An 18,857-nucleotide genomic window follows, 5' to 3' on the forward strand; every position below is an offset into this window, starting at 1 on the left:
AAAAGAGATAATATACGAATCAAAATGGAAATAAAAAAGTTCAAAAAATTACATAGAGATGAAACTGCTTTACCAATAAAATATTGTTGTGTATTCATGCATACACGCTCTTTTTTTTACTGCTCTCATTTTGCTAACCATATTTTATGTAATTTGACAGTAAAAATATTTCATGTCAAAATCTGATAACATGGAATCTTTGAATAACTTCCGAAATAAAGAAATTTCCTGTTCAAAATATCCATTTGTCATTCAGGGTACATCTTATATACTTATTTTAAAAAAGAATTTGTTGAAACGGTTACTTACAACTGGATACATGGCCTGCAAACTTGAAACATTATATAAAACAGAGCTTTCCCAAAAACCTCGGCGTGACTGTTCAACTTGAAGCTAAAAGTATATAAAGAAAAAAATTCATTAGTCGAGAGTCCGTTTTTTTTTTTTTTTGCTGGTGTGGCTGTTGAGTAGAGGCGTTTGCAAATAGTGTGGTCTGCTACGAGTTCGAGACCTATCGAGTAAACAGTTTTTTTTATAATATTTTTTATTACTGCTGAAGCAAACGAGCGCGTAGCGCGAACTGAATTTGGTGTTGGTAGAAGAGGGTTCAGGATAGTCCCTAGTCGAGATCTCCCGACTAGAGCCTCTTACTTGTTCTATATAATATTTTAAAAATTTAATTTTTGAAAATTGGTTGTGTCGGTGTCGAACTCGCAACTACCTTCAACCTTTTGAAGGAAATATTCGTATATTGTCAAAAAGTCTTCATTAAATTGTGGCTTAAATTGGTGGGTAGTTTCAATTGATCTCTTTTTTGATTTTGCGAGATTCTATATAGATGGTATAATTTTTCATAAGACAAGATTTCGATATCGATTTTAACGACCGCTACCGGCTATCGGCAACTAACTCTTACTGCGCGGGCACTAGAATGAATGAAATTAAATAATGGTTAAGCTGAAAGTAGCAGTAACTGATAAAAGTGACTAAAATCATTACAGATAACATACGCCTATACAAAATTACCCGGCAAAATGTTACTTTTGTTCTTTTGCGAAAATGGGAATAGGCAAAAATATGCGATATATTTATAACAAAAAGTGTGGCATTGGTCTTACTCTCGCTGTACCCCAATCAAAAGAAGGACCGCTGCAACCTTAAAGTTGTAGCGCTACTGTGTTGATTGCAACTCTATTACACCAAGTAATGTTGCCTTCTCTGCCTCTAGGATAGCCGAGCTTTCCATATGCATTACCTAACGCCGTTTTGGGAAAGGTGAAGTACTCATAGAGTGGGAGAGCACAACATTTTAAACAATGCCGCAGGGAATATGGAGAACATCTCATAGTATTTGCACATTAAACTTAGACCGGTCTAAAAAACGTTTTCAGGCGCTGGATGTAAGCGACGAATTTTTCACTACAATTTATCATATTTTAAACTGTTTTCAGATTTGGCAACTGATAAATTCGCAATAGTTTGGTGACAATTTGCCTTTGCCACCGAGAGGGACAATAGACTTCCAAGGGATCCGTCTTACGTTGAAACCATTATAGAATGGCTTTAACGTTCTCAAAAAATGCACTCAAAAATCATTTTATTTGAACTTCTATCAAGCCCATCTAGGTGAATTCAGCGACGAACACGGAAAACGATTTCACCAGCAAATAATCCGCTTCTAGACTATATTTTTTATTTGAATAAAATCAACGACATCTGGCGAACTTTAACACAAATCAGAACACGCAAATATATAGCTACCATATAAATTGTTGCTCGAAAATGAAAAAAACCTTCATACATGAAACAGCTAGGGAAAAAGTTGGGCCTTTATTTTCTGTACGTAAGACCTACATCGATTTAGTTTTTGTTTGGATCTATAGCTCACTCAATTGCTCTAAGAGCAAGAGTTAGAGAGCTATATGCTTTGTATGATAAAACGGCATCTTACTCTTAGTGTTCTCGCGCCCTTAAGCACATTGTGCCCACAGTGCTCACAAAAGGGGTGATCCTAATATTTTAACCAGTCTAAATTTTTCGCCGGAGTAGCCAGTGCTTCAAGTTCGGGATTAGGCTGTAAATAGATCTGCCATTTGTTCTCGCATCACAAATAGCTTCCTTTTGGTCGGTGGTATTGTACCTTAGTTGACTATTGGTGGTTTCCTCTGTTTGCCTTTCAGCCGCATGCAAGCCGAGTGGGACCATGCCTGCCACAAAAGGCCGTGACTTCCGATTCCGTACGGGACCAAGTGGCTACACTTATGCCGTCTTGCATCATTTGCAGCATCATTCATTGCGGGAGTTAATGTGATAGATCAGTATAGGAATTCGGAACCAGCAATTGGCATTCTGCTCTTTCGCTTTGGGCCTATGTTGCTTGCCGTCATTCGGCTGTTGTAACCGTACTCCACAGTACTCTGTTGTACATGAGCCTTAGAGAACGCTTCCGGCAACCATATATTGTCGCTGGCTATTCTTAGTGTCATAAAGGAGCACTCTCTCTTAGAAGCTATCTTTACAAGCTGGAGATGCTCGAGATGTGTCTGACCGTAAGTACTTTTAGGAATTTCGTCCAGTTGGCAGCATTATAGGCGTTCCTGACAGCCAATGTACAGACTAGGCAGTACTGCATGGTGCCACTTGCCCACCTTGCGCCCTGAATTGCGTTGATTACATGCGTGATGATAGTATGTTTTCTAAAGCCATTTTGGCGTTCAGACTGCCCATGCACTTCAACAAGCTTCATTTCTAGGAGGATACATATCAATTATAATATAAAGCATACACAACGGGTTATAATAGAAGTCATCTACAAATACTTTGCCAGACTTTGGAATAAGCCAAGCACAAGCTTTCATGTGCATGGTTATACATATCCACGAATCTTCTCGGGTGTGCAGCGATAACAGCCTTCATGACGCCATTCAGGACGCCGTCTGGTCAAGGAGATTTGTCGGACTTGAGCATAGCAATCATGGCTAGGACTGTTGGCATTGGCTGCCTGAAAAGCCTTTCCATGACTAGTTTATGGGGAAGTCTGAAAGGCTTCGCGTCAGCAGCGTCACAAAGCTCTTGCAAGTACCGAGTTTTGCTAATTCTGAAAGCTACCTTGAGTGTTTTCCGCTTAGCTCTAAATTAGTGGAGATCAAAATTATTTAACGATCTATACCGTTGGCTCTTCCGCCTTGCTGCGCGGCAGTCTTTACGCACTTTGGCAATCTTCTCGTTGCACCAAGCACGAGTTTCCACGCGAGTTTCCATACTTAAAAACTTTGGCAGTGTTTATTACATGCCTAGGTGACAGTTTCAGTTTTCGCGTCAGCGGAACTGATGTCATCGCCTTTTATGTCCTTCAAGTCCTTCTACCCTAGGGAAGAGTCTTTCCAGATCTATGATGTCCAGCTTGTAACCAGTGTGTTGGAGCACTCTACTCATGCCTCTGCTTCCAGATTGAGAGATGTTTCCTTCTCAGCCGCAAAGTGGTCGTTGTGAGTGTAAGCATCTGATACATGCCGTTTGGCGTCTCGAGCAATGTCTGGGCTGGTGGACGCCAGGTATATGATTGACTGCTTTTCGAACCGCTGTTCAGCAGATAGACATTCATTGGAGCGTGCGGGTCCAGCAGGATGGCTCCTTTGGTGACTTTCTGCTACTTCCCATTCTACTCGTTGAAATCACTGGCTACCATCACAGGAGACTTGCCGTGCGCGTATTGTGCAATGTATTCTAAGATGGCTGCAACTGTATTTCGCCCATGCAAACCCTTTGCCAGCAAGTCCAGTTGGGCGAGCTGGCATTGTGTCTGTCCACAGCAATATAATGCTGCTGCAGCGTATACGATTTCATACCATAATTAAGTATGTTTGATGGTGGATGTTTGCTAATTGCACGAACTTAACCATCCTTCTAAGCCTTTTTGTACTCTGGACAGTTTCAGTGACAAAATGTCTCAATATTTTCTTTTTGATGGTAAAAAATTAAATAATTCCTAAACCATTGAATATTTTTATACTCTGTCCTGGGCTTCATTTTTGCTATATCTTTTTGTTTTATATTGGCCTCTTTAAATCGGATGCAAGCTTTCGTTGGGGCTCAGGCACATTACCGTTCAAAAGATATACATATATGAAACTGCTGATCGTTGACAAAATCGTTAATTGACCGGTTGAATAAAGGATCACTTGCTGAACTAACCTAACAAATCATCCTTTTGCCTAACTTACTTTATATCCTGTGATTGAGTTTTAATGTTTATCAAGATGGTGGTAGATGGTCGACGGCTTTAATACCAGCAGTAATATGTATAAAGAAAATTATTGTCCTTATATATAACTAAAAGAGAATAAAGGCCTGTAATTATTAAAACGCTCAGAAAGTAGTTACTAGAATTTTTTTTTTTTTTTTTTAATTAGTGGTTTGTAAGGACTCTTTTGCCTTATGCACCATTTGATGTCTTTTGTTAATTCGCCATATTTTTACAATTTAAAAAGTTGTTTCGTTATTCTATTTTCTGTATCTATTATCTATCTTGTCTATATTATTGCCGCGTTGCCCTGCGGATGGGTAGGCGTTGTTGGTGGAGTTGGGCAAATGTTCTCCTCCTTAATCTTCTGATGGGACGGGCACCTCGAAGGTTGCTGGCGAGCCTATTGGCGTGCGTGGCTAGCCGGTTGTCATAGGGAGCGTAGTGGGTCCTTATTTGCTCTTCAACCCAGGGGATCCTCAGGTCTCTGTGTAGAACGCTGTTGCGCACGTAAAATGGGGCTCCTGCCATCCTGCGCAGAGTTTTGTTTTGGAGAGATTGAACTCTTTTTCTGTTGGATGGAGTTGCCAAGCCCCAGATCTGTATGGGATATCGCCAGATGGGTGCCACAGTTTGTAAATAAACAAGCCGTTTACTTGGAAGGGAAAGTTTGCTGCGGGGGTTGAGGAGCCAATTTAACTTGGTCAGCTTATTTCGACAGCGTTGCACAGCTCCTTTAATGTGGCTGGCGAAAGTGAGGCGCTTGTCAAGGGTGACGCCCAGGTATTAAGAAAAGCTTAGCTGAGCATTCATTTATAGTTTTCTCGGGCTAGCAAAGTACGTTATAAGTGCGTTACCCTAAATCCATTGAAAATAGGTAGAAATGGGGTTAATGCCTTTGTGCAAATGTATGTAACAGGCGGAAGGAAGTATCTCTGACCCCATAAAGTATATATATTCTAGACCAGCATCAATAGACGAGTTGATCTAATGATGTTCGTCTGTTTGTCTGTCTGATCGAATGTATGAACCCGTCGATCTAAGAACCACCTTGAAATTTTGAACGTAGTGCCTGCGCAGTACGAGTTTGTTTCCTATATACGATAACCAGCTCCGTTTTCAAGCAATCTATTAAAATTCATATGAAAATCCTATATTTTGAGCAAGTTTCGTAGATTTTCAGAGCCACCAAATTTTTTTTGAATAGCATATATATATTATCGAGTATCTTTCATGTTGTAGTTATTGCCACTAGCTCCTCCCGCTCCATAACTATAAATCAAGTAAATAAACCAATTGGAAGTAACTACCAATTTACGCCGCAATTTTTATGGAATTGTCTTTTTGAGAATATACGAATATTCCATACATATATCTATAGATCTATGTTTGTGGCAGCTAGCCCAAAATGCAATAATTTCTGTATATATGTACACACATACATTCATGCGCATTTTATTGAATTCTAAAAAAGCATTGTAATTGCGATTTATTGTATTCTGTGTGTATGTGATACTATTTTTATACCCTTGCAGAGGGTATTATAATTTTGTCGTGAAATGTGTAACGCATAGAAGGAGACATCTCCGACCCCATAAAGTATATATATTCTTGATCAGTATCAACAGCCGAGTTGATATAGCCATGTCCGTCTGTCCGTCTGTCTGTTTCTATGCGAACTAGTCTCTCAGTTTTAAAGCTATCTTTATGAAACTTTGCAGAAGTCCCTCTTTCTGTTGCACGCAGCTCATATGTCAAAACCAGCTGGATCGGACCACTATATCATATAGCTGCCATAGGAACGATCGGTCGAAAAGTAGCTTCTTGTATGAAAAACATTTTCTGTTTTTCAAGATATCTTGACCAAACTTGGTATTTATTAGTTTTACTACGTTCCCCATATATATGCAAAATCCTATTAAGACCGGACAACTATATCATATAGCTGCCATAGGAACGATCGGTCGAAAATTAAGTTTTTGTATGAAAATTTTTTATGTTTTTCAAGATATCTTGACCAAACTCGGTACTTATTAGTTTTACTAAGCTCCCCATATATATGCAAAATTCTATTCAGATCGGGCAACTATATCATATAGCTGCCATAGGAACAATCGGTCGAAAATTAAGTTTTTGTTTGGAAAATTTTTATGTTTTTCAAGATATCTTGACCAAACTCGGTTCTTATTAGTTTTACTACGCTCCCCATATATATGCAAAATCCTATTAAGATCGGACAACTATATCATATAGCTGCCATAGGAAAGATCGGTCGAAAATTAACTTTTTGTATGGAAAATTTTTATGTTTTTCAAGATGTCTTGACCAAACTCGGTATTTATTAGTTTTACTACGCTCCCCATATATATGCAAAATCCTATTAAGATCGGACAACTATATCATATAGCTGCCATAGGAACGATCGGTCGAAAATTATGCTGTTGTATGGAATTTTTTTTTGTTTTTCAAGATATCTTGACCAAACTCGGCATTTATTAGTTTTACTATGCTCCCTCCACTTATGCAAAATCTTATTCACATCGGGCTACTATATCATATAGCTGCCATAGAAACGATCGGTCGAAAATTAAGTTGTTGTACGGAAACCTGTTTTGTTTTTCATGATATCTTAACCATACTCGGCATTAACTATTTTCCCTGTGCTTCTTAGATACGGGCAAAGCACTATAAGCATTTTGAAAAGGTTGGGTCTGCAAGGGTATTAAATCTTCGGTGTGCCGAAGATAGCACTTCTTTCTCGTTTTTGTTTCATTTAAAAATAGTTGTTGGTCTGGCTGTCAAGTACAAGCAGCTGCGGTCTGTTACAGGTTCAAGGGCTATAAAGTGACATTTTTTTTAAGCAAACTAGCTTAAGTAAACGAGCTCTTATCGCGATCTGCATTTGGTGTTAGAAGACAAGGATTCAGGGTATTCCCAAGTCGGCATTATCTACTTTTTTTCTCTTAAATACAGCAAAACGCATGGTGGATCTGCATATCTGCTGTAGACTGAAGGACTCCATTCTATTTAACCACAACTTTAATTGCCTATATTGTTAGTAGGTCGAGATCGTTTTCCATCATTTAGTCGGTAAGTTGGAAAAACTATTCCAAATTTTTGATATTTGGATATTGCAGGTGCTTTTGATAACAACAGACACCAATCTACATCCATTGTCTTTAGATCGTAGATGCTTCCACCTACTTATTACATACATGTGCTCATATATATACCTTTTTTACCTTTTTTATCCATTTTCAATGGGTCGAAGACATATAAATTCTAATCATTCTAATCATGTACCTACTACTTTCTGTTTCGGGTAAGAGATATTACGATTAACGGCCAGGTTTTTTTTTATTGTTTTGTTATACCCTAAACCCCTTGAAAATGGGTAAAAAGGGTATTATGTATTTGTGCAAATGTATGTAACAGGCAGAAGGAAGCATCTCCGACCCCATAAAGTGTATATATTCTTTATCAGCATCAACAGCCGAGTCGATCTATCCATGTCCGTCTGTCCGTATGTATGAAAGCAAGGATCTCAGAACCTTTAAGAGCTAGAGACTTAAGCTGTAGGTAGACTTAGCTGTAGGCCCTCCTAGTGCCCGCGCAGATCGAGTTTGTTTCCGATATTCGATAACTTACTCCGTTTCCAAGTAATCGATAAAAATCGATATCGAAATCTTGTTTTTTGAGCAATTTTGGTAAATAATAAGAGCTAGAGTCACCAAACATGTAGCTTCTAGAATAGTATATATATATCAAGTATCTTTCATTTTATACCTATCGCCTGTTGGAAGAAGAGGGTTCAGGGTATCCCCTAGTCGGGAGCTCCCAACTAGAGCCTCCTTACTTGTTTTTTTATTAAAAATGTATATATATTTTCTTGTTAAAAAGATCACTACTACCCCATATGACAGCTTAAGCTAGTTATATATGGGAGAAAAATTTAACAAGACTTACTACTAATTAGTCTAGGTGTATAAGGCTATAAAGCGAAAACTTTTATTTTATAGTTGCTTGGATATATGTCACAATTTAGTTTTTCGCTGAACGCCCCGGTTTCGTTTCAAAATATCTGCAAGCTCATTTCTAAAGAGCTTCTTTGATTCGTTGATTGACTGATGATACTGACGAAACTAAAGACGTTTCTTTCAAGATCTACCAGCTTCATAGTCTGCATGGTCAAAACAAATCTCTAGAAGAGAGATTTGGATTTATCAACAAGGAAAATCTTATCAGGCATCAGAAGTGCGTCAGAGGAAAAGCTCTGGATGCGGTGCGAGAAAATTTAATAATTCCAGCTACATGCCGTATGATATAGGCACAGCGAATTTTGTACGGCCGTTCCATGGATAAAATCGGACAACTTGAACATTCTTATCCGACTGAACTTAGCTGCCTAAAATTAATACGCAGCGAAAACGTCTGTTGGTATTCACAAATAGCTTCACGATCCCGGGCTGCTAAACGAGCTTGTTATTAAAATGCCCAATGAAATTGGACTGGTGTCGGCATCCATTATCAAACGATTTTAGCAGTTTGGCCGCCTTTAACAACTGGCTGCTTTATATGGCAATGATTTGATATATTCCAATCACACAGTATAGTAAATCACATATGCGCACGTATGTTTTAGTGGAATAAGTTCGCTAAATGAACAAGCCCGTGCAGACGAGCTGGAATTGGATTGACCTGCAACCAATGACCAACTTCATTTTAGACCGATCGTTTTTATATCAGCTATATGATATAGTAGTCCGATGTTGATAGGATTTTGCATATATATAAGAAGCAGAGTAAAATTAGTCAAGATATCTTGATAAACAAAAAAGTTTTTCACACAATAACCTACTTTTCGACCGATCGTTCCTATGGAAGCTTTATAATATAGTGGTCCGATGCAGCCGTTTCTGACATATGTACTACTTGCAACAGAAATAGGGACGTATGCAAAGTTTTATGACGATAGCTTTAAAATTGAGAGACTAGTTCGCATAGAAACAGACAGACGGAGGGACGGACGGACTGACAGACATGGCTATATCGACTCTGCTGTTAATATTGTTCACAAATTTATATACTTTAAGGGGTCGGAGATTTCTCCTTCTATGCGTTACACATTTCGAGACACAATTAGAATACCCTTAGCAACCGCCAAAACTAGTGGCTTTTCCCTGAACGGTCCAGACACACAATCGTGCTTATACGGTTTGAGAGCGCCCCTTCACCATATCCATTGACAAGACCAAGCGGCGCAGATCTTTCTCTGGCGAGATGGACCGTCACCCTTTCTTGAAACATTTGTCAGGCAAGCGGTATATGCGCCAAGATCGCCTTTCAGAACATAAGACGAAGACAACCAAGACGAAGACCACCAAGACGAAGACAACAAAAACGAAGCCAGTTTGTGACACTGACTGGATCGGGATTCAAAGTTGAAAGCCCTCCGCATTCTACGGTGTGGGAAGTGAGTGAGCCGTACCCAGAATGTATTGTATTGTATTTTTGTGGTTGAACTTGATGCCCAAGTATATTGCAGCTTGACAGCTTCGAAAATGAGAGTAGAATCCTTCGAGGCCCATGTCAATACCTCGTAAGGAACTGATGGCTGGAGTCTTAGCTGTAAGGTTGACCAAATGTATCCAAAAGAAAATATTGGTAAGCATACTTAGGTGACAATTGAGTCGGAGAGATTCTAGAAGAATCAGATGTGAACAGTTGGCAGTGGGACCTATCAGCTCAAAACTTGGCTGACGATGGAATGAAATGGACCAAAACGCCCCAAATTCATGGCTCAACCAGGTGGTTCAATGGCTGACCATTTTTGTATCTATAGAAATAGCAGTAGCCACACACGGATATGGGCCGTGCAATAAATACTTTGTACCCTACTGAAGAGCAACCAAACTACACGGCCTACTGGAGACGTATCATGCCGGATCTGCAGCGCTTTAGCAAGCTAGATTCCTCTAGATTCTAGATTTCTCACGGACTATTCCTAAGAAGATCAGATTAGACGGCGTTCTGGATATGCAAAACACGCTGCTCCTTAAATGCAGGAAGTAAATGGACTATTCCTAAGAAGATCAGATTAGACGGCGTTCTGGATATGCAAAACACGCTGCTCCTTAAATGCAGGAAGCAAATGGAAGCCATGTTATGCGGATATGACAAGAAGAGTAAATACATTAAGTCAGGGCGCCGCTTAACCAATCGCTAAAGAATGCTGTTCAAGTGGTCCTCTTATATAGATGAGTCAGGAATTCAACGTATTAATGGACGGATGAACTATATAGTCTGCATAAAGCGCTCGATAATTTTGTCAAGACGGCATCGATTCACGTATCTGATGGTTGAATTTTACCACCGCAGGTAACATCTCCTGCACAGCGAAATCGTCGTAAATTATTCGCGTCAGAAGTACTGGGTTTATGGCTTACGAGCTTTGGCGAGAGAAGTTTCCAATGCATGCCTAGCGTTCCGCATATGAAGCGCCCGCCAGAAGCCACCAGAGATGGGTGACCTGCCAATCGATCAATTATCGCCCCATTCTCCACCGCTCATATATACTGGGGTATATTACTAAGTCTTTATTCCGCTTGGATCACCCCACATGGGCGGAACTTGGGAACGAATGGTTTGCTCTACAAAGGCAATATTGTCGCAAATTCCGCTGCACTGTAGGCTACGAGGAAATGTTTCGTGCACAATTGGCTGATGAAGGCGTGCTCAGCTCGAGGCCGGTAATTTATGTTCCCTTGCAGACCTCTGAGTATATATCCCTGACCCCGCATCATTTTGTTATAGGTCATTCAAGCGGACTGCGTACCGAAAAGGTGCAACCGCCAATCCAACCGATAGCAGTCGATGACATCTTCATAATAGTGGACGATGCTGTCAAGCAAAATTGTTGGACAAGATAAGTTGTCAGAGATGTGCGACATTAATGCGAGCAAGTTTGATATATAATAAGCCATGTAGCTTCTAGAATAGTATATATATATCAAATATCTTTCATTTGATAGCTATCACCATCTCCCCGCTACTACCTCATAGCTATGCATCAAGTAAACAAACCAATTTGTACTGCCCACCAATTTAAGCCACGATTAAAATGCAATTGACATTTTGAGAATATACAAATATTCTTTAGAACAATAAGATCTACTGTTGAAAATTTTATTATGATCGGGTAAGAAACACAAATGTTATAAAAGAAAATGTGTTTTGGCTGGCCACGAGTTTGGGACAGCTAGCGCAAATTGCAAGAATTTCTGAAAACATGTACACACAGATATTTATGCGCGAATTCATTGAATTCTATTAAAAGCATTGCAATTACGATTGTATTGTTTTCTGTGCTGCTATTAAAATCCCTTTTTTTTCTCATTGAGAGTAAATTATTGGTGTGGCTGTTGGGTAGAGGCGGTGGCAAGTAGTGTGGTTTGTTGCGAGTTCAAGCCCAAACACTTGTTTGTGCGTGTGTTCGTTGGTGCATATTTCTGCTTGTGCTTGTGTCCAAACAATTTGATTGTGTACGAACATTTTTAGAGCGTTTGCTTGCTCTATTTTTGTGCATCGTTTTCCGCTTCGCTCTGCCCTCTCGCAACTTCTGCAAAACTTATACGCCAGTAGAAAATATGTCGTGCTGTAAGGAACCTTGCACGTTCAAGCAAGCTGAAGATTCCTCACAGTCGCAACTTGCTAATTGCTGTGTAAGAATATGATGCATGCTAAATGTGCAGGTGAAAAGGTGTTATGTGAAAAAAAAGAAATCATGGTGCCTCTTTGGCACCACCTGCAGCCTAATCAGCTCCTACTTTGCCTGTAGTTGCCCCTCGTAGGCACGTTTTTGTGTCTGGACTTTCGACTGTCACCAATTTTGAGTCATTGGCAGCCTATATTGAAAGCAAATCTTCTGCTAGCGATTACATTACCAAATTGAATTTCGACACCCCTCGTGATATAGCAGCATTCAAAAATAATGTTTCTCATGGTTTTTTCCCAAGCATTTGTCACCCTAAATTTTGGCCTCTTCACATGATTGTTCACGAGTTTAAGCAAAACAAGTAAGAGGTTCTAGTCGGGAGCTCCCGACTAGGGGATACCCTGAACCCTCTTGCTCAAAAAACAGGATTTCAATATCGATTTTTATTGATTACTTAGAAACGGGGCAAGTTATCAAATATCGGATCTGCGCGGGGACTAGGAGGACCTACAGCTAAAATTTCAAGTCTCTAGCTCTTATAGGTTCTGAGATCCTTGCGTTAATACATACGGACAGACGGACGGACAGACAGAAGTACATGGCTAGATCGACTCGGCCATTGATGCTGATCAAGAATATATATACTTTGTGGGGTCGGAGATGCTTCTTTCTGCCTGTTACATACATTTGCACAAATACATTAAGCCCTGTTTGCCCATTTTTAATGGGTTCAGCGTATAACAAGCGAAACCAGCTTTTCCCTGTCACTCTTCCGGTCCCCTCGATACAAGGTACCTTTCCTGCCGCAAACAACTATCTTCGTCATCCGACCTAGATTCCATTCATTATCATTACTTTTAAGCTTAAAAATCTTTTTGTTCCTAGCACTTCCTTCGATTCGGATATAAACGCATTTTCAGAAACATGGGTAAATTCAACCATATCTGATTTTGAAGTTTTATCCAACAATTTTATTTTGTATAGAAATGATCGGCCGACTCGAGGTGGTGGGGTATTAAGTACCGTTAAACCCACTTTCCAGCCAAAACCTTTCTGTTTTACTACGCCTACTGACGCTGAGATTGTCTCAGTTAAGGTGTCTTTTCCACACGTCATTTTCTACGCAGGTGCGTGTTAATGACCTATTTATAGTGTTAAGTGATTTTAATTTACCGAACATCTCTTGGTCATTATTCACTGCCGAAAATTATCAAGTACCCTCAGCACAGCATGACTTTATGGATTGCACGCTAGAAGTTTCCTTGTTTCAAATCAGTTCAATTTTTAATCATTTGAATAGAACTTGATATGAATATTGCTATTAATTTTTTTAAAACACCTTGAACTCTTTCTTTGATTTTTGTATTCCTAACTCAATTCGCTAAATTGCTTCTTCAAAGCCACCCTGGTTGACTTCCAGATTTTCAAAGTTTAATAGTTTGGTTCGAGTATTGAGTTGGCTAAATATTCCATAGCCAAGTCGAAATTTTTCTTCTGAATTCACAGTGCTTTGAGAATTATCTTTTCCGTTGCAAAAGGCAATTTGTCCAAAATCCGAGACAGTTTTATAGTTTTGTAAACTTGAAGCGTAAATCTTCAAGTTTGCCAAATACTTTTTCTCTCGGGATGGATAAAGCTAACAATGATTCTGATTCTGCTAGCCCCTTTGGTAACTTTTTCCAAAGAATTTACTCCACCGTCATAATAATAATTCTTACCCTTACAATATTGTTGTGAGTTAATTGAAAACACTCATTTATTGATTTAGGGTTTTTATTAAAGACGTCTTCTGACGATGCTGGGTTTCCATCGACTGACTGTCTTTGGATTATTTATGCTTAAATCTAATAATAAGGTTTTTGTATAAATGTCTCTGTCGCTGAGTACAGCGGCAGAGCGGGAGCATGTAGTGTACGTTTACATATATGCATATACTTAAGGCATATACATTGAACATATACATAACGCAAGGCAAATGCATGGTATGTGGCAGAATATACAGACGTTGCATATCCCACGCTATGGTCAGGCCACTCATAAGTGAACGATCATATTTCGAACGTACTTTGAGTTGTGTTATGTTATAGCAACAAAGGGTCACTACATGTATTATTGTTTGCAATTCCCTTACATTGGTTGGGTATGTTGAATATTGATGTTGCTCATACTACAATATTACTTCATCCGGTGCTATACCTGCTCCTATTAGTTTCCATTCCTCTCTCCTTTTTGCTATAAGTGCTTTAAAATCTTCTTAATCTCCTAGGCCTGACAATATTTCTCGTTATTTACTCAAGGTTTGAAGTTCTTCCCGTCTTCATTCATTGCTAAAGCTTTTTAATCTATCCCTTGAATCTTCTGTCTTTTCATCTCTTTGGAAAGAATCTTATATCATTCCTGTCCACAAGCAAGGTGGAAAGTCTGATAGACAACATTTCAGGCGCATTGCAAGACTGTCCGCTATTCCTAAATTATTTGAAAAAATAATCACTACGAATTTGCAGCATTTCTGCAAATCAGTTGTCTCCCTTGTTCAACATGGACTCATAAAGAATCAGTCAACCACGACCAATCTGCTAGATTTTACTTCCTTGGTAAACGATGCTCTCCTTTCTAAAATGCAAACTGATATTATTTAATCTGACTTCAGTATGGCGTGCACCATGATATTTTACTTTTTAAAATTGACCGATTAGGTATCACTCCGTCTCTTTTGGTTTGTATTGGTTCTTATTTAAAAGGTAGGACTCAAAGAGTAATGCTGAGGCTGACTACCTCAAAACAGGTTCACGTTACTTCTGGTGTTCCTCGAGGTAGTCATTGGACCTTTACTCTTTATTTTTTTTTTTTAATTTTCTCTCCTCGGTTATATCACATGCCCGTGTAGTTATGTACGCGGACGATTTGAAACTAACCCAACATCATTCTCGTTTACAAAATGATTTGAACGCTATGCAGCTTTGGTGTTCGGCCAATCAAATGAATCTAAATTGTTTATGACCTTCAATAGTACTACACCCAATCTTGTCAATTATATAAACGACAATACTCCATTGCAACGTAAACTAACAGTTAAGGATCTAGGCGTTCTTTTTGATTCTAAGCTCTGCTTCAATCATCATATAGATACCATCGTTAATAAGGCCAAAGGTGTATTTGGATTCATTTAACGTTGGTCTAAATAGTTTAACGATCCTTTCATAACCAAGCCCCTAAACATCTCCCTTGTCCGCCCAGTCCTTAAATACTGCTCTTGCACCTGGTCTCCGCAGTATAACAATAGCCAGGATCGTATTGAACCCGTTCAGAAGCAATTTCTGCTTTTTTCCTTGCGAGGTTTAAATTGGGACCCCAATCTTCGGTTGCCATCCTACACCAGCTTCTTCTTCTTGATCTTCCGTCGTCAACCAACCGTAGGACAATCCTCGGTGTTGTCTTCCTACACAAGTTGATTGTTCTTCTTTTCTGTTAGGGCGTCTTCAATTCTCAGTTCCGCCCCTCTTATTCCTGCCAACGTGCACAACAGATTACGCTAAGCACAATTCTTTTTGAGTGATATGTAAAAATTACAATAGTTTGTATTCCGTTTCTCCACCTAAATTTCCTAATGAAATCGTTGCTTTCAGGATACCTACGGGAACTCACTGACAATTCCCAACAATAAGTAGGGGCACAGCTTGTCGGAAAGGCAATAAATTTTACGCCACCGGGTCGGTGATTTCCCTTACTTTCTCTATATTCTTTCTACTTAACACTCTATATATGTATCTAGAAAACATTTCTATACTTTATTAACAACTTATTTTTTCCTAAGTATAGTATTTATAACTAATATAAATAGTAATTTAAGAACATTTTTAATTTTTCCTTAAGAACACTATTTTCTCTACTAACACCCTTCTTCTTAGCTGTAGGCTCTAATAGCGTCACTGACAAAATTAGCTGTGAAAAAGGCATAGCTGGCCGGACGGGCAAATAAAACACCTCCATCGGTCGGTGACGCTATTAGAAAATTAGGTATTCTTACTAGGCTTTTAGCATTTAATTTTCATAATGAATGTATTGAATAATATGAAGGAAGATACTCGTTTTTGTCGACCATTAATTAATTAATATACAACAAGTAAGAGGCTCTAGTCGGGAGCTCCCGACTAGGGAATACCCTGAATCCTCTTCTTCCAACACCAAATTCAGCTCGCATTACGAGATCGTTTGCTTCACCAGTAATAAAAAAAATACATAAAAATAAACAGTTTCCTAGATAGTTAAAAAAAAAAATCATATTGCTGACACAGGAACGATCGGTCGAAAATGAGGTTCTTGTATGAAAAACTTTTTTGTTAATCAAAATATTTTGAGCAAACTCGTCATTTTTATACCCTGAAAATGGCTAAAAGGAATATAATGTTTTTGTGCAAATGTAAGTAACAGGCAGAAGGAAGCATCTCCGACCCCATAAAGTATATATATTCTTGATCAGCATCAACAGCCGAGTCGATCTAGCCATGTCCGTCTGTCTGTCCGCCCGTCTGTCAGTTTGTATGAACGTAAGGATCTCAGAACCTATAAGAGCTGGAGACTTAAAATTTTAGCTGTAGGTCCTCCTACTGCCCGTGCAGATCGAGTTTTTTTTTCCGATATTCGATAACCTGTCCCGTTTCCAAGTAATCGATAAAAATCAATATTGAAACCTACTACCCTAAAGCTATAAATCAAGTAAATTATCCAACTTGTATTGCCCATCAATTTAAGCCACAATTTATATGCAAATGACTTTTTCAGAACACAGAAATATTCTATAATCTATTCTTCAATAAGATGTACTGTCGAAAATTTCATTAAGATCGGTAAAGAAACACAAAAGTTATATTCGCACGTGTTAGCATCGGGTAGCGCAAATACCAAGAATTTCAGTATACATGTCCACATACACATCACTGCATCAGCGATTGTATTGTTTTCTGTGCCGCTATTTTAATTCATTTTTTTCTCACAAAGACTTAATTTTTGGTGTGGCTTTTGAATAGAGGCGGCGGTAAGTGGTGCGGTTAGTTGCGAGTTCGAGCCCGTCTAAGGGAACAATTTTTTTTTTTTTTTTTATTTAAATTTTTCTTTATTACTACTAAAGCAAACGAGCGCGTATAGCGAACTGCATTTTGTGTTGGAAGAAGATGGTTCAGGGTATCCCCTAGTCGGAAACTCCCGACTAGAACCTCTTACTTGTTATACCCTGAATCCATTTAAAATGGGTAAAAGGGGTATAATGTATTTGTGCAAATGTATGTAACAGGCAGAAGGAAGCATCTCCGACCCAATAAAGTATATATATTCTTGATCAGCATCAATAGCCGAGTCGATCTAGCCATGTCCGTCTGTCTGCCCATCCGTCCGTCTGCCCGTCAGTCCGTCCGTCCGTCCGTCTGTCCGTCTGTCCGTCTGCCCGTAAGTATGTATGAACTCAAGGATCTTCGAACCTATAAGAGCCAGAGACTTGAAATTTTAACTGTAGGTCCTTCTAGTGCCCGCGCAGATCGAGTTTGTTTCCGATATTCAATAACTTGCCCCGGTATCACGTAATCTTAACTTAGGAAAATAATAAGAGATAGAGTCACCAAACTTGATATGTAGCTTCTAGAATAGTATATATATATATCAAGTATCTTTCATTTTATAGCTACCACCACCTCCCCGCTACTTCCTCATAGCTAAAAATCAAGTAAAAACACCAATTTATGCTGCCCACAAATATAAGCCACAATTTAAATGCAATTGACTTTTTGATTATACACGAATATTCTATAGTACAATAAGATGTACTGTAGAAATTTCATTAAGATCGGTTAAGAAACACTATTATTTAAGAAAACGTGTTTGGACTTTTCTCCTATCAGCGGCTACAAGCGCTAGTACTAAGAATTTCTGTATACATATACACACACACATTCATACGCGTCTGCTTTTGAATTCTAACAACAGCATTGCAATTGCGATTGTATTGTTTTCTTTTTTTTTTTCTCATAAAGAGTCAGTTAGTGCTGGGGCTGTTGAGTAGAGGCGGCGGCAAGTAGTGCGGTCAGTTGCGAGTTCAAACTCTGCCAAGGGAACTTTTTTTTTGGCTGGTATGGCTGTTGAGTAGAGGCGGCAGCAATTAATGCGGTTCGAACCGTGCCAAGGGAACTTTTTTTTTTAATTTATCTTTATCACTACTAAAGCGAACAAGCACGAAGCGCGAGCTGCATTTGGTGTTGGAATAAGAGGGTTCAGGGTATCCCCTAGTCGGGAGCTCCCGACTAGAACCTCTTACTTGTTTTCTCATCAAAACATAATTATTGGTGTGGCTGTTGAGTAGAGGCGGCGGTAAGTAGTGCGGTCTTTTGCGAGTTCGAACCCTTTCGAGGAGACTAATTTATTTTTGTTCCCTGGTGTACCTGTTGAGTAGAGGCGGCAGCAAGTAATCCGATAAATTGCGAGTTCGAAGCCTGCCAGGGGATTTTTTTTTTTTAAATTTATCTTTATTACTACTAATGCAAACGAGCGCGTAGTGCGAGCTGCATTTGGGATTGGAATAAGAGGGTTCAGGGTATCCCCTAGTCGGGAGCTCCCGACTATAACCTCTTGTTGTTTATTTATTTATTTATTATTGGTCGACAAGACGAGTGTCTTCCAAAATATTCAATACATTATACATATAAAATGAGAATTATACAAGAAAATACTAAACGCGTAGTTAAAATACACAATTTTCTAACAGCATCACCGACCGATGGAGGTGTTTTATTTGCCCGTCCGGCCAGCTATATCATTTCTTTTAACTCTTTTATTGTTTTTTTTTTATACCCATAACCGATTGAAAATGGGTAAAAGGGGTTTAATGTAACAAGCGCAAATTCCAAGATTTTC

General features: G+C 39.0%; 1 protein-coding gene across 1 annotated transcript in view; it reads right to left on the bottom strand.

The window, feature by feature from the left end:
• Positions 1-264: 264 nt before the first annotated feature.
• The window catches only part of LOC135440149 (uncharacterized), a 110,264-nt gene continuing 91,671 nt past the window's right edge, over positions 265-18,857 (bottom strand). The window contains exon 5 of the mRNA XM_064699182.1: positions 265-393. Coding sequence (XP_064555252.1) covers positions 265-393 — 129 coding nt within the window. The remainder of the gene's footprint in view (positions 394-18,857) is intronic.

Source organism: Drosophila montana, unplaced genomic scaffold (genome assembly GCF_035044405.1).
Source record: "Drosophila montana isolate Dmon_TW-CO22-7 unplaced genomic scaffold, ASM3504440v1 contig_893_1, whole genome shotgun sequence".
In the NCBI taxonomy this organism is placed as follows: domain Eukaryota; kingdom Metazoa; phylum Arthropoda; class Insecta; order Diptera; family Drosophilidae; genus Drosophila; species Drosophila montana.